At 41.7% G+C, this 21609-nt stretch overlaps 1 protein-coding gene across 10 annotated transcripts in view; it reads right to left on the bottom strand.

The window, feature by feature from the left end:
• EPHA5 (EPH receptor A5) overlaps positions 1 to 21609 on the bottom strand; it is a 198007-nt gene that overhangs the window by 144138 nt on the left and 32260 nt on the right. For all 10 annotated transcript variants that reach the window (XM_061479089.1, XM_061479126.1, XM_061479096.1 and 7 more), the window contains exon 3: positions 7509 to 8172. In XM_061479089.1, coding sequence (XP_061335073.1) covers positions 7509 to 8172 — 664 coding nt within the window. The remainder of the gene's footprint in view (positions 1 to 7508; positions 8173 to 21609) is intronic.

The following is a 21609-nucleotide window of genomic DNA, read 5'->3' as shown; positions in this document are numbered from 1 at the left end:
TATTAAGTGGGGAACAGTGACTCTGACTTACTTCATAAAGCAGATCCTTCAAGATCCAATAGAGAAAAGCCCTTTATACAACCTGCAAATGTTTTCAATAATCTGTATTAACCATTTATTTCCTCACACTAAAACAGTCATATCTGAAGTGCCAGAGAAACTACTCACAAGCCACTCAAAGTCTACAATGACGCCTTGACTCAGGATACACCACCAAGTCTTACCACAGCAATGGGTCACATCACAAGCCAGTGCTGCATCCTGTGCCACACTGGCCAGGTAAACCGGCCGTGGGAGCTGAGCCCACCACCATCACCACCACAGTGGGCTGTGCAGGGATGCCACGCTGAAGATGCAGATGAAGATGCTCTGCTGATGCATATTCTCTCCCACTCACCCAGCTGGCACCCAGGAACATGACTTAAGCTGTTTTTTTAAGGACATACATTTACAGAGATAAAACATGCGTATGAAATCAGTAAGAGACATCCACAAGCCTGGCATTATCTCTTTTGTCTTTTATTTTTCCCCCCTTTAATCTGCTTTGGTTATAGAGTTTGGGGTTTATGTAACACCTAGCCTCCTCACTCTTCAAGTTCATTCCGGTATTAATCTCAGCCATCCCTGACTGAAATAAAACATGGAAGCACATCAGTACCTGCTGCAGCCTTAGCCATCTGTTCATTGATACCATCGTGCCTATACTAGATTAACTTCTTCAGTGACAGAAAATGAGCAAACTTCAAGCAAAATAAATGGGCATTTCTATTTACATGAAGAGCATATTCACCTCTTTCTGCAGACATCTGCGTTGCAGTCTCTTTGCTTTTATTGCAGTCTATTGAACACTTACCTTATACACGATACAGGTTTATCCAGTTAAAGAAATTAAGTAAAAAGTAAGCTGCAAATCTGTTCATACAAGCACAACTGTATTCTCCTTCTGCAGAGCCAGGATTTCAACCTCAATGTTAACCCAAAGTAAGTTAAAATGGTCAAAATGTAAAGCAGGCAGATGGAAAAGCTTATTATTGAAATGTCAATACATCATTAACTACTGCTAAGTGCTTCTAAACGAGCAACACAGAACTGGAAACCCAAATTATGAACAAAACACAATAGTACTTCATTTTAATACCCCATTAAATTAGGTGGAATGAGGGTTCTGACAAATGAGCTCTGGCAGACCATAGGCAGCTCAAGAGGTTGCAGATACCTTCCTGTTAAAGATCACAGTGGGATAGTGCCCACGTCCTGGGCAGCTGGGGCATCAAGAAAAACCCTACACTTGTCGCATCAACTCTTGGGCAGATTATCCCGTTCTGCAGAGCCAGCAGCAGCTTCCAGGATTGAGAGAGAGGGCAGCTGGGGACAGCCATACCTTAAATCAAGGCAATTAAATTCAGTGCATTGCCAACTAGCATTTGTGGACTTTATCCTTAGTATTTCTCCAGAGTCCTTACTTGTTTCTAAAAATCCACAGTTAACAAGAAAGCTGTTTCCAAGAATTTCAAAATCTAAGGTGGAAATTAAAGGAACCTAACAGCAGTATGGCTAACACTCCCTTTTCTCCTGCATCAGCTCTCTCATCCCATAATTTAAGAAATCCCAATTTCTACTAATGGATACTCTATAGTAAAGAATACTAAACCCAAAGGCAGTATTCAAATAAATATCAGTTAATTATCTAGGACCAGACTAAAAAAGGGTACCCTAAGATCTGCCCCAAAATATCTTACAGCTAAAAAGCAAACACAACCTTCACAGTTGACACTTTTGGAGCCATTTCCAAACCTTATTTGCACTGTTCAATCTACACTTTGTAGGGGAAAAAAAGTGCTCCTTAATTGTCCTTCTGGAAGGTGACTGTCAGCAGCCACACTGCGAAAAAATAAGGTTAGGTTGGTCAAAGTAATGGCCTAAAAGTGTTGCTGCAGAATGAGGAAAGATCTTCAGAGTCATTGGGGTTATGAGCAAACAAGGTAGTGCAGAAGGTTACAACTCATTAGCAAAGCACTATTGCACATAAAAAGATACCGAGCCTTCTATAATGAAGGCACATATACATGCAAAATAAAGCAAAGAGAATAATATTTAATTAATCCTGCTGCAACACAGTTTTGGTCTATGGAAAACATTTCCCCGCTCTTCTTAATTATTTCAGCTGCAGAACAAACCACCTAAAGTCACTTGCACATATCTCTCTGCAGAATAAAGCCTCATTTCCCCTCTGGTGACAACTGCCTTTCGCTGAAATGAGGCATTCAGCTGATTTTCTTTATATTTGAAAAGACAATAGACACTGTGTGGCCAAAAATTCAGCTATTCTGACATGGTTTTGTTTTGTGCCTAAATAAAAATTAACTAGGCACTTCAGCTCATAATTATATAAACACCTATGATGCTATACTCCTAACCAATTTGGTTTTAATCAGAAAAAAGCATGAGAGGTATGAATGATGGGCAAAGAGCTCCCTTGAGGGGCAACTGTATTTCCAAATTCAGTATTCTCCATATACTGAATAATTCCATCAATGCTTCTCTTTCCATGTAATCACCTCCCAGTAGAACAATTAAAAGTGGGGTGGGTTTTTTTTGTTTGGTTGGTTGCTTTTTATCCCTGGACCGCGCTTGCTTTCCACTCCACCACAAGGGTAAAAGCACACTTGCCTTATTCACCTAAGCCCCAGCTGGGAAGTGTCCCACAAGACAAGCAGGATTTAGCAGCATGCTGTCATTATAGCATCTGCAACAAGGAGTTTAGAGCAAGAATTCAGCCCTGAGTCAGAAAGGCAAGCAAACAAGATATAGAGGAAGAAAATTTGCCCCCCTCCTCCACCTACATCAGATGCAAAACTAGTTTACTGGCTGCTTCGGGCAAAAGCCCAAGCTCCAAAATAAGGGTACCTGTGCAGCAGCACGTTTCCATTTCCTAGAAATAAGGAGACAGGGAAAGCAATGTCTGAGCTGCAGCACTATGTCACTTGAGGAAACCACACACAGTGAATTTGTTAAAAATAGAGATGTTTTTTTTTACTGTGGTATCAGCAACGTGCTTCATTCACAGGTCAGGCCTCTAGGATAGCTGTTGCGCAGACACAGAAATGCGATATTCATCAAGCCATCACCATCATTGGCAAGCCTAGATGGTGCCACCTACCAGCCGAGGGTCACTACCTCTGCCTGCCTGCTCCTGCACAGCTGCAAGAAACCCAGTTGCCTCTGAATATCCTTCCAGTAGCTGATCAACAGGGGGGCAATCACTGCTCTAGGAAAGTGCCTTCAAATGCCTGCACTGATTGCACTGCTCTTAGAGGAAGAACTCTGTTCCACCCCCAATCAGCCAGCAACAAAATCACCTGAGAACTGATTTATCAGGTAAACTTCTGATCTATGTATACTAGCTACCTATGTCAATTAGTTTTAATTATATCAAGAATAAAAGACCTGTGAACACAAGGTTTTTTTCCAGCTTTGTTTTCTGTAAGAAATTCTCATTTCTCTTGGCAGAGCTCAGCTGAATTGCAACACAAGCAATGAACAATCAGCAAAAATAAATATTGTTTGGCAAATGCACTGAGGTATGCTCAAAGTTGATTAAGGGAAGAATAATCAAGCAAACATCAATATTTAAGACAGCAGAAGGGCTTGAACACTAGAGTTGTTTTACAAATGAAAAATATCCAAGTATTTCCTCTGGCAGCAATTCCTTTCTAAAACCAGAAAACAATACTGCAATCCATCCTCCCTCCAGCCCTCAAAGTTCCTCCTCAGAAGAAGGCAAGGGTAAAGAAAGATTTCACTGAGTTTTCCTCCATTATTTTGTCCACCTCTAACATCTGTAATCTTATCCATACTTGTAGCTGACTAAAACCAGCTGTACTCTTTTTGATGTCTCTTAAGTAGCAGCATACACTGATTCTTGGAAAGGAAAGCCTTACAACCTCCTGAACTCATTATCCACCTTCTCAGCTGGGCTCTCATTCAGTACAGTTTTTCTCCCCTCCCCCCCCCTTTTCCTTTCTTTAAAAAACTCAAATATTTAATTAATTTTTGATTCAGCTCTAAAAGCAGATGAAAAAAAAAAACCAGGCTCTGCAAATCAATTACACCCACAATTACCACTCTGGTCACTAGCAGGACCTCAGCACTGCAATTGTATTTGGGTCTCATTAGCTTAACCTGTCAACATCCTCTCCCTTCCAGTACCATGGGCTCCAAAGCCTTGAAAGGCATAAAAGTAAGTACTTCTTACTAAGAACACATTGGGCTGAAGGTGAGGATGAATACAAAGAGAAGTGCTAGAAGGTGCCCTTTTCACAGCAGCTTTATTAACTTCCTACACAAACCCCAGTAGTGAGCCCTGCTATATACAGAAAGCAACTAAAACTGAAGTTACAATAAAACCCATCTATGCCAGTGCAGGAAGAAGGAAAGCATAGACCGGGGCAGATAAGAATTTTTTTTGCCAACCCCCTAAATGGATAAAGGCAGATATTTCAGTGGTGCTGCATGATGTTTGTACAGTATCTGGGGAACTGGCCATTAACTTTGGTTGAGTACTGCCTGCTAAGAAGGATACCACCATTAGGAGACTTGAAATAGACCAAACAGACTTGAAACTGGGCACTTCCCTCAATTTTCCTCAAGGTCCCATTCAGACAGCACCAGCTGAACCGAAGCAAAGACAATAACCATTAGTCCTTTCAGCAGTACCAAATCACAGCTCTGGAAACCAGCACAGAAATTCACAGAGCAACTGCTTTCATTTCTCTTATTAACTAGTACAGCAATTTATTCTTGTGAATAATGAACCTTAACACCAGTCCTTTATAAACATGTCCCAAAACAGTCACAATTTACCTCTAACTGTTCCATAGCAGATGCTGATAAATGAGCCATGTTGCCAAAGGATGTATAAAATCCAACTAGTTTGGGTTCTTTACAGTAAATACTACCTAGCCACCTATATTAATTGAGAGAGTGAGTACATTATATAAGGAGATTAGACCATGTCATATTTACAGCTTCAGTGTCCCCAGCGAGAGAAACTGCTCAGCTGTTACTGTCAGTACCTTCTTCAAACAGGAACCCTGCTGACAGGATGATGAATTCAGAACATCGTTGCCAATTAATGATTTGTAGGCAGAAGGGATTTCAATAGTTCCCATATGTTTGTGAGAGCGACTGGGATTTACATTACCTCTAATAAGAGAGTGTAGTCTGCTCTGTCCAGACATGACACTAGAGCTTGGAAAATGTCATATTTGCAGGAGAAATTTTAATAAACAAAGCCAGGCTCTTCTGGGTTGAAAGAGTTTCCTAAAGCATGATCATTAATAACCTGCTTATGCTTAAGCAAAAGGAAGCAGGGAGACTGCTTGCAAGATGCAGCCAAGTGATTTACAAACCAAAGGTCAGAGTTTATTTAGGTGTTTGTCTAAGCTACACTGAAGAGAGCCAAGATCATCATTATGTCAGCCAGGAGCACAGAGTGCATTTCCTAAACACCAGTCAGGCCAGTGGGGCAGTAGGAAGAGGCATCTACAAGCACACAGGACCTTTCTTGGTATTACTTATACTGCTTGTGGGTTGCAAAATTTAACTTCACTGTCCTATAAAAAAGCTCTCATCCTTATGACTATAATAATACCCAAACAAGAAAGCACTTTACTCACAAAGCTTCAGCATGAATTCCATACACGCTGAGTGCAGACAACCTGAATGGCCTAAGGCTGAATATCTCCTATGGACTGAGCATCTCCTCAGAGTCAACAAGCAGGAAACACTTGGCACAATGACCTGGGTTAAACACCAGCATACCCAAACAGGGCCCTCAAACAGACTTTGCTGTAGGCGCTCAGATCCCAGTGTCCCACTGATTTGGTGATGGAATTTAGGGCTTTCCTACAAATAAGAATTATGGGCTTTAACAGCTCTAGACCAATTAAATTACTTAATGAACTCCTGCCAAGGGTGAAGCCTGTAGGTGAAGTATAAGAATATTTTTATCCATAATGAAGCATATCCTTGTTGATCTATTTGACCCACACCTCTCATCTGACAATGTGGATTTCCTCAGCTTGGGCTAATGTTGATCTTGGCTCCCCTTGTGCAGTATCAAATATCAAGTCTGATTCTTCTCCCCCTTCCCCATGGAAGAAGTATTTTTATTAGCACAGGAAAAGCAAAACCAAGTCAGATGTTGTTGCATGGACTACATCTGCAAAAAAAGAAGACGACTACCCTGGTTAAAAAGCACACTCCACATGCTGTTTACTAGAGGGTTCTCCAAAAACAATATTACCTACATTTTCTCTCCAAGAAAATTCTCCCTTGAAAAGACTTGAACTTCTGAGGTACAGTGTGTGACCAAGTATAAAAGGATCGAGGCCAGTTTGCTTTGGATATGTACTGATCTAGCCTTTGCACCAACACTACAATCATAAATAAAAAGTGTCTGGAGTGAGTTGAAGAGAAAAATTCACCACCACCTTTGACTGGAACAGAATCCCTCTGACTTCCCCACAGGCTAGGTACTACTAAGTGGCTGAAGTGCAGGCAGTTAAGATGGGACTGATAACCAACATATAGTTATTTTGCAAAAGGCAAACTGCAGTGAAATGTTGGGCTTTTTTTTTTTCCCTTTCCCCTTCTTTTTAATGTCCAAATCAGTTTTAAGCTACCTGTTACATATTTACAAGAGAGGGGCAGATTTTATAAACCAGCATGTAATACAGCAAACCATAAAATGAGATTATACACTCCTCGAGTATGTTGCATTTTAAAAGTATTCATTTTAGGTCTTAAGCTTCAGATCTCTTGCAAAAAGCCCCTGATGATTCAGGAGACCAGCATTGCTGACCAGCAACTCAGGAACCTCAGCCAGCTACTTGTGTCAAAACTTCAGCACATATGAAAGCATTTTTGTTGGTAGCTCTTTAGGTTTAACTCTAAACAGCTGAACAGCTTCATATTAAACTGTTTACCAGAGAGGAAAATCAATCACCTCACCACATCAAATCCTCACTCCCCCCCCACAAAGAAAGAAAAACATACTCCTTTAAATACAGAAACAAAATGCATCTTGCAGAGGGAGATTAACTTCAAACATTCCCTATTACAATCCAGAAAAAAAGAAATCAAGCTTCTAAAATCCATAAGGAAACACCAATGCTGAGGAGAAAAAGGTACAGCCTTAAATAACCGATAAAATTGCAATTGGCTCATGGACTCAGCAGTACAGTGCTCCAAAGATAATAGTGGTGTGACAGATTCTCCTTGTCCACAGCCCTGCAAGCACCAGAAGCACCCATACACAAGTGTCAAGTCCCACTATGTCCAGCCAAGGCCTCTCCCTTCCTGATGCTAAAGGCATTCAAAGAACCTCAGTGGAAGTGAGAACCTGATCCACCACTGTCAACTCAACCAGGCATGAAGGACGTGGAAGAGAAGAAAGCTGAGACCGCACATCACCTCAGTACAGCACCCTTCCTGCAAACCCTTACCTTGGCAGGTATTGTTCTTCTCCTCATACCCTGCCTTGCACAAGCACTTGCCGATGGGCACCAGCCATTCCCCCTCAGCACTGCAGTGCATCTTTGGTGCTTCATCAGTCACCGAATGGTTGACGCAGACGCCTGACACCTCCAGCAGCTGTGAGGAATCTGCTCCTGTGATGGTGTCAGGAAAGCGGGCCAGGTTGCGGATCACCGATGGGCATTTCTTGTAGTACACACGCACAGAGACCAGGGCAATGCAGGCACCCACATCCTGGAAAGCAAGGTAAAATCCCTTTTTTGTTAAGGGACCAACATCTCTCACCTCCGTGTTTAGCTTCATAACTCTGTCACCAAGATCTAACTCTGTAAAGCTCTCATCAGCAGCAATGGTGTCAATCTTGATGTACTGGTTTTCTTTGATGTTCCTCCCATCTTCATCATCTGATTCAAAGTAATACATGTTAAAAGTCTCTTTGCAAGTCCCAAGTCCTCCTGGAAGGCTGTTACAGTCCCTCAGGGTGAATTTGAGCTCTATGAAGATGCGGGATGCCCCTTCATTAGAGATCCAGCTGGTCAGAAGCCAGTTGTTCTGGTTCTGTTCCATTACCTTGCATACTTGGTATGTGTGTATCGGAGCGTAGTTTTCATCCACCTCACCAATTTCTTCCCACTGTATAGAAAGGAAAAGTATTACTGTTTTTAAATGTTACAGCTCCCGCAAAATCTTAGCTAATCACACCTAAAAGCGCCTTGTCCTGCAGAGGTTTAAGAGGACTTTTAGGGTGAAAAAGAAGTTAAACAGCAGTTTTGCATACTGGAGGCACAATACATTTCTGATAAAGTCAGATAAAAGACCCTTTAGAAATATAAAAGGATGCTGCTTAAAACCTTTTCTTTCAGGTATTTTGGAAGTGGGAAAACATACTGCTGGGTTTGTCCACTAACATTTTATTAGGAAACAAAACAAAAGCAGATGGGGCCATGAGCTGACCTTTTCCAATGCATCAATATAGGACAGGAAAAGAAAAAATAACCAAGATCACTATTACGGTCCGTCTGTCCCTGCTCCCCTAGGCTGCTTTCTACTACATCCTCAAATCACTGCCGAACACAATGAGAACAACCACATTTCTCCAAGCTATTCTCCCCCATCAAACAGCCTTCCAGAAAATGAGCAGAGTGATATATGAAAGAAATAGGCCTTCGTTCTCCCCAAGTGCGTTAGTCAGAGGAGTTCCTGCTCATGCAAGAAGATTACTTCCAGTAAAGGTTACAAGGATCTGCAAATGTACAGTTGTTCGTGAGCTACACAGGTATTTAAGCAGAGCTCCAGATAACTTCTCACAGCTGTCTGTGGGAATTGTAGCAACTGTTCTTCTCATTTAATTTGGCCATACTCTGAAGCACATCACCTGGAAGAAATGCTTTTCCTGATCCAGCACACCACAGTTAGTAGTACCACAATAGTACCTACAATAGAGACACAACATTGTTTCCTCTTTGCTTTTGACAACTGTAGCATCACATTAATGAGATTAGATTAACCCATGTAAGTACAGCAAAGAACTTGGGAGAATTTGTGATGGTTTCAGTTTTGTTCCCTTCTACTTCTGACCTGTTCACCTGCAAGGGCTTAATTTCCAAAGCCTCTTCCATCCTCTGCTCAGCATTGCTGCCAGCATCAAGTCACAGCACAGAGAAAATGCACAGAGCATAAATTAAACGTGCTCCAGTACAAGGTAATAGCTATATTCCAGGATCCATATCCTCTAAGGCTAAAGGCCAATTTTTGTCATTGGAAATACAGCCTGAGATTAAGTTGAGAGCCTTATCAACCTGGCTGCCATTACTGCAAAGCTGATGAGAAGGAACACCCTCAGAGTCAGCCTAATGATAAAGGTTTTTAGGGGAAATGCTGTTCTTAAAATTTAAATAAAAATGGCAGCAACAAGTGGAATGAAAACATAATCTGATACTACAGTCCCAAATGAGTTATAAATACTGCCAGCAGAAAAGTCTTTTCTCTCCTCCCTGACTTGGGATGTGAAAAAGTGGAGACTTTTGCAATTTCAGCAAGACATACCTGCCGCGATGTGCAGAGTTCACATGCACAGCCAGTCTTCCAAGTGAGGAACCTAACCTGAGGACATTTTTGTCATGCTAAGCAGTATCTTAATTTCTAAACTCTTTTTATGTCTCTGGGCTTAAATAGGCCATGACCCTATCATGATTAACATGTACTTGTCACTTCTTCCTTCCTGGTAGTGCCACAGAGTTAGCTGGAGACATGCCTGCAGCAAAAGCTAGGCAGATCTGTGCAGGATTCATTCTCCTTACTTAGAGGAGGGGCAATTAACAATTATAAAGAGTAGAGCCACTGAGAAAACACATAGGAAGAATATGCAAGATAGCACAAATCAGCAGCTAGCTTCTCTACATTCCAGCAAATGGGGGAGGTTTAAATATATGAAATTAAAAAGCAGAAAAGCACCATCCTTCCACTACTGTGATTAAGCGGTAAAAATGCTGTACATATAAGCTTCCAAGTGGATTTATTTAACATGACACTTCATAAATGCACAGTCTCCTTTTTATCACAGCAGCAATTCTCCATTTCATGAAGATATACCCCATATAGGCCACAACCTTAATGACTTTATACTTTTGCTTTTTCTGGCTGAAGGTCAGAGGATCACCGGAACAATCACACCCATCAACCAGCATATATCAAGAAGTGTTAACCTCCAGCAGGACGTGGTGAGGGATCAAAATTGCTTAGACCAGTTTTAGCAAGTGGGAATGTGTACAGATAGCCACAAGGCACATAATGTAACTCCGCAGATGCTCCCTAAATGTAGAATCTTAGAACAGTTAGGGTTGGAAAGGACCTTAAGATCATCTAGTTCCAACCCCCCTGCCTTGGGTTAGAACTCACAGTAGACCATGTTGCCCAAGACTCTGTGCAGCCTGGCCTTAAACACTGCCAGGGATGGAGCAGGGATGTGTATTTCTTTCAGAGAACTGACCATTTGCAGTGACTGTAGTGTCGCGGTAATATCATTAGAGACCTTACTTGAAGGCATATCTAAAAACATCACTTCCTTTTAATACGTGCCAGATCATTTATCAAAGACCCAGCCCATCATGCTTTCCAGGATTATGAAGTAAAGCTCATTTCCATTGCTGCTCCAGAAGTTCTGTTAGTGGGAGCTAGTATAAGAAAGCTCATTTGTTCAGAAACTAAATCCAGTGAATCTAACAGTTGCTTTCACACACTGACAGCACTAAACACTGGGAAAAGGAAGGCCCAAGCATCAATACATCGGCTGAGCTAGTTTAATATTAGCTGCAAGAAATGGCACAGAACCTGACATCTCAGTCTTCAGGATGTGCCACCTTTCCAGCACTGCACCCCAGATCAGAGCAAGTCCTACCATCACCAGCTGCCATCAAACCTAAAGCAATCACCAGGGAGCAAGAGGAAAGGGAGGTGCTAATGAGCTAAGGCAGTTTATCTCTGTATAATCCTCAAGGGAAAGCCAACCTGATTTTATCAGAAGAGACACTATTGTGCAAAATTCCTGCTCTGACATTTAATGTTCTCTCCCATCTGTATGTAGGAGTGCATTGTTTCTTTCTCTTCAGCTGGGTCTGCCTCTCTCAAAGACTGCAAGCAGCCTGTCACCCTTCTGCTTTTACATCCCTCCATGACAAGGGGAGAGGGTAAAGAGCCCCTGCACCTCTGCCTGGTCCCAGCTTCCCAATTACTATAGACCACAGACGAGCTTTTCAACCAAAGGACTGCAAACTAGAGAATGAAATGCAGCACCTTACGGTTACTGAAAAAGAAAACTCACCGCATTAAAGAAACAACATCTAGCTGAAAATGTTGGCATAAAAAAAAAAAAAACTAAGTACAACTGAAAAATTGTGTAATATTATAATTCCTCTCTGCAGAACATATTTGAGATATAAATCAACCCTATCTGTACGATTAAAACAAAAATTCAACCATTAATTTGGTGCTAGAAGTTTTTTCTACGCCTTTAATCGCCCTAAGAAGGAAAACACAAAAGCATTTCAATGGTCTGATGTTAAATCATTTATAGGAGACCTATTTCTGAATCAGAAATTTCCAGTACAGTACTGCTGGCAAGTTAACAGAAGCTAAAGACTGCACTCTGCTCCATCAATAGGAAGCATGGGATACATGAAGGCTGTCTGCCTATAGAAAGGGCAAAGATATCTCACATCTAACTAAAAATATAAGAGCTAAAAAGCATTCAGTGGAGCAGCCTTGGGTTAAAGGGGCAATTTTAGAACACATTCACCAGCTGTCTGCTACTCAGGCTTGTGTCTAATCTCTGAGATTCCAGGACTGCAATTTGCTAGCACAGCACAGCAAAAGGCTGCTGCCCCAAAAACAAACACTGACAGCAGGGATGAAAATTTCAGAGCTGCTGTTTATTTGGTTTCAAAGTTATTTCTGCAAGAATTTTGGTTACTGGTCTGCAGTAACTCACTCTCTTTTGCAGCCACTTAAGGTAGTGCGGATATTTCAAGCTCCCTTCATAATTTCACACATCCTAGCACTGCTGAAAGAGAAATCAAGCATTTAGCAAAATCCTAAGAGTTTAAAGAGGGAAAGGGAGCTTAAAAGCACTAAGCAAAGGGGCTCCTAAGACTTGCCTGGAACCTTCCATGCAGGACTCCCTACCTCCAAGAACTTGCAACCTGCTTCTGGCTCCCACTACCTATTTCACAGGCTCCGTGGGTACAAACCTCATCTTCTCTCATTTAATTTTCCACCCCACCATGTAGAGCTGTACAACATATGCAGGTTAATTTAATAATCTGCTGGCAAAAAGATGTAAAATTCAAAAAGGATTTATGCATTTGCACTGTTCTTTTGGAGAAAGGCAAGACTGGCATAGATACTGAATCCCAGGCTTTGAATGAGCTACGGTTGGAAGAGACCTTAAAGATCATCTAGTTTCCTGTAGTAGTGTTTGGGATTGTCCTGACCCACATGCAGAACCTTGTATTTGGCCTTGTTGAACTTTGTAAGGTTTGCATTGGCCTTTCAAGGTCCCTGTGGATAGCATCCCTTCTCTCCAGTGTGTTGACTGCACCACAGAGCTCGGTGCTATCAGCAGACTTGCTGAGGGTGCACTCAATCCCACTGTCTGTGACGCTGACAAAGATGGTAAACAACACTGGTCCCAGTACTGACCCCTGAGGAGCACCACTCGTCACTTGTCTCCACTTGGACATCAACCTGTTGACAACTCTGGTTGTGACCATCCAACCAATTCCATACCCACCAAGTGGTCCATCTATTAAATCCATGCCTCTCCAGTTTGGAGAGGATGTTGTGCAGGACAGTGTCAAGTCTAGGTAGATGACATCAGTCACTCTTCCCTTATCCACCGATGGGCCAAACCCACCAAATTTGTCAGGCATGATTTGCCCTTAGTAAAGCTATGCTGTCACTAATCACCCTCCTTTTAATGCTAGTGTTTGTTCAGGAGCACTTTGTTCATCCACACAGACCTCCTGGTGGTTGTGCCTGACTTCCTCTTTGTTGGGATGTGTTGCTCCTGAGCCTGGAGGAGGAGATCCTTGGATATACAACTTTCCTGGGCCCCTTTACCTTCCAGGGCTTTATCCCAAGACACTCTACCAAGCAGATCCCTCAAGAGGCCAAAGCGCACTCTTCTTAAGCCCAGGGTAGCAAGACTGCTGCTCACCTTCCTCGCTATCCTAAGGATTTCAGACTTTCCCATTTCGTGGTCACTGCAGCCAAGGCTGCTCTCCAGCTTCACACCCCTCTATCAGCCAAGGCTCCAGCTTCACATTCTCCACCAGCCCCTCCCTGTGGGTTAGAACAAGGTCCAGCATAGCCCCACTCCTCATTGCTTCCTCTACTGCTTGGACAAGGAAGTTATCATCAATATATTCCAGGAATCTCCTGCATGGCTTGTGCCTTGCCGTATTGTACCTCCAACATATATCAGGGTGGTTTAACCCCCCATGAAGACCAGAGCTTGTGAACATGAGGCCATGTCTATCTGTGTATAGAGGGCCTCATCCTATTTTCCTGGTCAGGTGGCCTATAGCAGACCTGCATCGTAATGTTCCCTGTCCCCACCCTCCTTTAATCCTGACCTGTAAGCTCTCAGTCAGCTCCTGATCCATCCCCAGGCAGAGCTCTGTGCTCAGCTACTGGTCATTGACATAGAGGGTGACCCTCTCTCCTCATCTCTCCAGCCTGTCTTTCCTGAAGAGCCTGTATCCTTCCATTCCAACAGGACAGTTGTAGGAGGTGTCCCACCATGCCTCCATGATACCAATGAGTTTGTAGCCCTTCAGGCATGTGCACACCTCTAACTCCTCTTGTTTCCCATGCTACATGCATTGGCGTAGAGGTATTTCAACTGGGCCCCTGACAATGCTGGGTTATTGGCTGGAGTGGCTGGAAGTCCTCTGTGCTGCTCATCGGGTGCTCCCTTGCTGATCATAGAATCAGCTAGGTTGGAAAAGACCTTTAAGATCAACAAGTCTGACTATTACCCCAGGCTGGTGATCCCCCACCAGTTTCTGGGCATCTCCTACTGGCATCAAGACCAGACTGGTAGGAGCTGGATGGATTGAGGTTCTCCTCCCCAAGCAACTCTTAGTTTAAAACTTACTTAGCTAAAGATACTCCATATGATTTGCCTACAGACAGAAAAGGGTAATTTCACCCCTGGATCCTGCTGTCAATCTCAGCAGAAGCACACACTCATGCAGAGGACAGCATGATGTGGGGCTGTGCAATCCCTATGCCAAGTTAAAAGGGGAGACCTGCTGCCCTTCCAGAAGGGCAAACCAGCCTGATGTTCAGCTCTGTGCTATTTATCCTGCCTTTCATCCTGGTAATATCCAGGCAGTCTCTTCGATTTCCTTTTATGTAGCTGATGTTAAGACCTGGCTGCCAATCAATAGCCTCCAGCTCAGCTCCCATAAGCATTCACTCCTGCTACTCAACTTTTTCTCCCAGCCTGCTTCTTCCCTCCCTTTGCCATTCTCCTCCTATCCTAAAACCCAAAAGCTTTGGTGTTTGGGTTTCTTTTAGCTGCCTGCCAGCTTTCCACCTGCTATCATATCACAGAGTTAAAGCAAGTAAGAAGCACAGCTTCAGTGACTTCAGTGAGGTCACCTAAGGCTAAATCTCTAGTGAAAGCCAGGCAGAACACTGCATCTTTTTCTTCCTGTACTGCGGAAAGTTTTGCAGGGCTGTGATAGCTGTAAAATAAGGCTGACTGTGTCACCATCTTACCTGTTGCAAACACCACCTACAGACACAACAGTCCCAAAAATTCAACCAGCACGTCACCAATATTGCAAGTTTTGCCAACATGCTTTGCAATGCATGACACTGCCCAGATTTTCAGCTCTGGAGCCGTATGATTAAAGAAGAGTCTTTGCTTTAGCTGGGGGTGTTTCAGTCTTTGCTTGATCAAAGAATAAAAAATAGAAAGTACCTTATTTATAGTCACCCTACTTGTAGCCCCCTCTAAGGTATGCTGACCTCAGGATTGCCCGGAGCAAAACAGTTCCGTTTTGAACACTGGAATTGGCAAGAAGTATATGTATAACCTATATGACCTATTGATTGTGGCAGTGTCCACCAGCACCTAATGGAGCACTTGGGAGGCCAGGCAAGGGACAATGATCCAAACTATTCTCACGCAGAATTAAAATGCAGCAACGATGCTGCAAGTTTGCAAGCCTGCTCTTCCCAGTGGAGCAACACTGCTAGGAGCAGAGTAGAGACATGACAAGCAGCTCAAGATCTACAGCATAAATGATCCCCGCTACATGTCCAATAGAAGGAAAAATTGCTTTGTTCAGCTTTCTTCCACCACTGCCAGGTCACTGGACCCTGCTTTAAACAGAGCTCTTGGGCAACTATTTTTTGGTACTTGTGCCAGTGTTATAACCCAGTCTCCAAATTCAAATTCTGCCTGGGGGCAGGATGCTCACGCACTGGGACAGCCCTAAGCATCCCCCCTCCTGCCCTGCACCAACCAGACAGTGAAAGGAAACTACCAACCACAGCTGTGAGACTTTCTCCAGTAAATCACAAATTTGAAATAAAAATCACCGGGAAACCAAAACTATTAATGTACTTGGATCAAGTTAGGAAAGAAGCGAAGGGGGCCAGAAAAAGAAATGATAAATCAGGGAAACAGTGGTTTTGACAGCCTCCCAAACCATGTGTTTACCATCTTTCCTTCCTGAACATAAACAACATAGAGGGCAGGAAGGGAAAAAAATAGAAAAAGAAATTATAAGAAAACTGTTCTAGAGTAAGCCAAACTTCGTTCTTTCAATCTCAAACAAACTTCATGTTTTTATTACAGCTAACAACAACAAAAAAACACTTATTATTTGTACAAACTTTTCCAATACCGAGAACCACTTCTACAATGCAAAAGGCAAAGATTCCTATGCAGCCTCAGCTTGGGTTTGGGGAGCTTGAAGCTCATTTCAAGGGCAGGAGCCAGTGTCAAAAGGGTACTGCAGTGAGTTCAATACAAACAATATTCAGTCCAATGTTTATTAAAACCTCTAAATACCCGAAGCAGTTGTAACTGCCCAGGATCTTACCATTTCCATACATCTGCTACTCCCCCCACCCAAGGTCAAGTCTTATTTGGATGGCAATTTTACAACTGTGACATTTATAAATACAGACATATATTCCTACTGACAGCAGTTACTAGTCAAGCAAAAAACATAATGGATAACAGACACAGAGGATAGAAAGGATCTGATTAATCTCCCTACTCGGGCAGAAATCTGGTCTAATGAAATTAATTTAAAAAGCTTAGTTTCCAAAGAAGGAACTTAACATTTCCTGGTTGTTTGGCACACTTCCCTCAATTTGTCCAACTAGGAAAATAAATAAAAGCAAATAAGAATACCACAACATTGGGGCCTACACTTCTCATTTTACTACTGGATTGCAGTTTGCTTCTGCTGCTTACAATGTGCCAGCTTAAATGACACAGCTTCTGGCCACTAAACTGCACAATCCAGTAAACATACAAGCCTTAGAATATCCTGAAGTTAATTACCTGAAATAAACATGAGTTTCCTCACTCACTGGAGTTTTCCCAGCGAGAAGCTAACTATCATTTTTCATAAACTAAAACCTAAGTGGAGGAAGTAAACTCCAAAGAGGTATAAACTGGAAGTTCATAGCATCTTTTTGAGACATACCACATCTGACTTTTTTCTCCATCTCTATATTAACAAAACACTCACATATTCCCTGCTATCCCACAGGTGATACTTGCCTAGCAGAAAGCAAAGTCAATCCCAATACCCTTCCCTCAAAGCCCACAAAAACTTAAATCCTCACTTCAGCAACTTTATAGGAACAGCCAAAACTGTGCTCCTGAGCAACCTTTTTTAACATATGGGCAAGCAAAAGTGTGCAGAGGAGAAAAAAGGCCTTACTACATATTAAAGACTCACCACTGCATCAAGATTTAACAAGGCTCAATTTCACTTGATGCCAAGGTTTTATGTACTGCTTTGCTCTGTGACTGAGGGCAGAAGAGGGATTAGTGAAGATAGGGGAATGCTTAAAGTATCATCTCCACTATAAAACGGAAGTACACTGACAATAAGCTGGGTGAATGAATGTTCATCACACCATCAATCTCCATCCCAACTCCTGCTGCCAATTGCACTCTCCAATACTCAGAAGAACTCATTGTCAGCAATCAGCTTAAAAAAAGCAAAAAGAGTTTGTAGAAGTGAGAACTTGAGCATTTGGGGGTTTTTCTTCTGTATTTTATAGTGGTTTGGATCTTTTAATTCCTCTCGGGTCAAGCTTCCAAAGCCCTGTGCACAATCAGGACTGCTAGAATTCCCTCTTCCTCCACAAAGTTATGCCAAGTGAGGTTCTCACAAAGCCACACTGCTCAGAGCTAAGGGAAAACACAAAATAGGACAGACCATGCAGAAACTCTAAGACCAAGCATGACTGCTCCTCTCAAGAAATGCTAGATGTGAAGATGCACAAGTCGCCTAGAGTTACACGGAGAATTTCATAATCATCAACTCATACTGTTTAAACATTTGGATTTGGTACTCCAACACTTTTTCAATATTCTTTTATGCATGTAATATGCATGTAAAGTTGGCCACCACGCCTTTTATTTCTGCAGCAGGCTGTGCAGGGGCTTCTCAATAAAACTCCCTTTGTCTAATATAATGCCAAGGTTTTTGACAGTTCCTGGGTTGCTCTGCACTACCAACAACACAAGAAACAGTGCAGATTTCTGTAAAACTGAGGTAGCATCTCAAAACACAAGTAGTAACTTGCTAAACCAAGTGCCACCCAAGAAAGCCCGTAAAACAGAAAAGCAATGAAGCCCTTAAGAATTATGTTCAGTACATGCTTATGATGAAATATTTGTTCAGAGACCTGCATGATTCAAATTGTTGAAAAGTGAAGAAACATCAGGACAAAGTCACCTAGACTTTTCAGGGCTGCACACCAAGAGACAATGGGAAAAATGCTAAAAAAAAATAATAGTAAAAAAAAACAGAAAAAACAGGACAGAAGTTTTGCTCAGACTTTGATCATTTGCATGATCAATGAAAGATGTCAGGACCAGAATCCAAATGGAAAGAGAACCCAGCTGGAGGTTAGCACAATTGAAATGAGAAGGAGCATCAGCCCCTCTCTAGCATGCCTAATCAGGGACTGCTCTGACTCCGTGCCAGAACAAAGCAATGTGTTATTTGCAATCCCCTCTCCACAATTTTATGTCTTTTTTATTTTTTTAAGGTTTGAAATTCTCTGTACATCCAAATGAAAACATCCATTTCAAACCTCAGTCCAGTAATTGAGGGTAAAACAATGGAGATGAGCATGAAAGAGTCAATGAAGAAACACAATACCATTAAATCACATTTCAGTGCTTAATGTAACACTCATTGCAGAACAATTTAACAAAAGCCATAACAAACAGTGTTGACACCACAAGGTTTAATACTGGAAGACTGACAGAGACAGATTTTCTGAAGGACTAACAGTATGACATACATTTAAGGTTTATAACCAGATTCTTGGATTTTTCAAACCTTTTGGAACACTGTTCACACTACTTATCATTTGATAATACCAATAGGTTCACAGAATAATTTTTGAAAGCAGGAAGAAAGGAAGCTTTCCCTGTTACTTTTATATTGTCCTAATATTTAAATGAATCAAAATTTATTTGGGGCTTCTGCTTACAACTGAAATACGCACAGCATTCGGCTTTAATAAAGCATTTGGCTTTAATAAGCACTTCACAGCAAAAATTTGTGAAAACTAAACCAAATTCTTAATCTTTATCATTGTCATTGGCTATCTATAATTTCCTGAAAGCAATGAAACCTTTTTTAAGAGTTTCCAGTAAAAGAGAAAGAATACTTGATCAAAAAGTGCATTCAATGAAAATAAAGCAGATTAAACTTCTTTGTTTTCTAGTATTTCAGGCACAGTGATACAACTATCCATGTGCTGTGCTAGCAAAGCCTAGCCTCTCACATATATACCAAATTTGACTAGATTACAGACAGCCCATACACTATATCAGATCCTCCAGCAAATGCATTACTTTGCCCCTGCTCCCTGGTCTGTAATCTACCCAAAGCTTTTCATAGAGATAATATTACATTCATGGCTTAGGCCTTGACAACTGCACCCATAAATCAATTTTAAATCTTGCATTAATCATCATTCTGTAATCAGTGGCTATTCAGCACAAATTTACATCTCATTTCTGTTGGCCAAACAGCCACATTAGGGCTTTGAAGCTTATTCAGGCTTAAATGATTACATTCCCCTAATAAACACTGACGTCCTCTCAGTCCAGCTGCCATGAGCTGCATTAATGACATGCCACAGCAGCAGGAGCTATCTGAAGTCAGCCTTGCACAATGCCACAAGCAGCAGCCCCTGCGCCAAACAGATTTTTTTTCATTTCCAATACACTCAGACGAAGAAATGAGAAGGTTGCTCTGCCTGGACAGACCCTCTTAGTGAAACTGGCATGCACAGCATGCTCATACACCATGCAATTTATTGCACCTCTTCCTAACAGCTCCATTTGCCACCCCTTGAATACATGAGGTTACCAGTAAGAAAATCAAAATCGAGATTTTATGATTCCCTACATGCTGAGCACCTTACAACTGTCACCAAAAAATAAAGCAAGCTTTTGAAACTGAGCCCTGTAGAAAATCCACTATTCCCGTTTGTCAGGCAGCTGTAACTTGGTTCACAGCACCACCAGATTGGGCCTTGGCATGCTCTTTGATCACCTCAGAATGAGGCACTACATTTTTAATATCCAACTATGATTTTTTTTCCATTTTTTTGGGTTGCTTTCACCAGTTTGTGTGACAAAGACTATCACACAGGACTATAGTAAGCAGCTAAAAATATGACCAGTTCAGGGCAGATTTTGCATGCTCTTGCCCGCAATCCCTACAGTGAAGCAATCTATCCTGATTGAATGAAGAATAATTATTTAATTAAAGATCCTCAGCAGGATTACATTATTAAGCCAGCATAAAAAGCCTCACATTGATTATATATTCACTTTCAGTTAAGGTCTGAATCAGTATTTCAAGATCTAAAAATGAATGAAGAGAATGCGTTCATTATGACTGTTGTTAAGTACTTACCCACTACAGGTAATAAATTATACATGTGGGTGCTTGTTATGCTTATTCCACAACACAATGAAACTTCTAGCTACTTTTTATTCAATGGGATTTAATTCCCACCATGCCCAGTTGATATTACTATTTCAATACAGCATCAGAATTACAAAGATGTAATCTGTTGGACAGAGATGCAACCTGGACCTCAGTATTTCTTTAAATCTGGAATTAAAGAAACATGGATGCACTAATTTGTTTATGATGGATATACTATATCCTATCCATCACAGAAAAGATACATTTCTGAAAAGGCTCCAGTTTAGAGACAAGGAGGTTGTGTAGAAGTATCAAACGCCTTGCACAAGTCTAGGTAGATGACTTCAGTCATTCTTTCCTTATCCATCAACACCAGGATACTTCCGTTTTGTGCAGCTTATGTACATAATGTAGCAAATGGCAGCAACAGCATTTTATTGCGAGGCCAGATAATCCTCATCTGTGGCCTGAATTTCTGGTAAAAACAAGTTTTAAACAAGCTTAAGGACTTTCCCAGAGGAACGGCACTACTCAGCACAGAAACTATTCCAGGCCTTACACTCACTGTACAAAATGGACCGATTTAGCTCTTCGCACAAACATGAAATTACAAACCCAGTTTCATCATTATTTAAGCAGTTAAACCTGAACTCAATCCCCTCTCAATCTTTGTCTTCTGCAGCTTCAGACTCTTTCAGTGAAACTGAATGCTGAAACTGGATGCATGTTTCACAAAATGTTGAAGTTGGAAAGGAAAAGGATGAATGAATGCACTTTAAAAAAATAAAAGTACAATTCTCAGAGGAAGAACTAATTAGCATAGGAAACAGCATTCTATAGGTTATGTGGTTAATTGACATCATTCTTCTTATCAAAACACATGCCCACTGGAAGTTAGACAGCTGAAGAAATGGCACTGTGTTGAAAAGTTGCCCCCATAGTGCACAACACAAAGCTATCTAATAATGTGTGCTCTCATCCATAAATTATTGTGCACAAAGAAACTTCAACCAGTAAGCAGTGAAAGAAAATTCATACTAAATAAAGGAGTAGGCCATTTAGGGAAACGACACAAAAACACTGTTATGCACCTCCATAGCTTCCCTTCACCTGGGGTGCAAGTGACTTAGGACCAGACCCAAAGAACTCTGCCACTCATACATACAAAAAAGCAATTTTTACACTTGTGTGGACTGAAGCAGTCAGAGACAGGCCATCCAAGCACACAAGTGATTTCAGTGCAGTTTCCTCTGCATCTGCTCAGGGATGCAGAGCCCTGGGATGCTGCAAGATGCAAGAGTTGCATCTTCCACTGTAACAGGAGCCTGCCTTCCCACCAGAAATGATCCAC

Source organism: Pezoporus flaviventris, unplaced genomic scaffold, assembly GCF_033815535.1.
Source record: "Pezoporus flaviventris isolate CSIRO_AGI_PZ_B2104156 unplaced genomic scaffold, CSIRO_AGI_Pfla_v1 ptg000002l, whole genome shotgun sequence".
Classification (NCBI taxonomy): Eukaryota; Metazoa; Chordata; class Aves; order Psittaciformes; family Psittacidae; genus Pezoporus; species Pezoporus flaviventris.
Note: the sequence above shows the minus strand (reverse complement) of the source record. Positions and strands in the feature narration are given on the sequence as shown.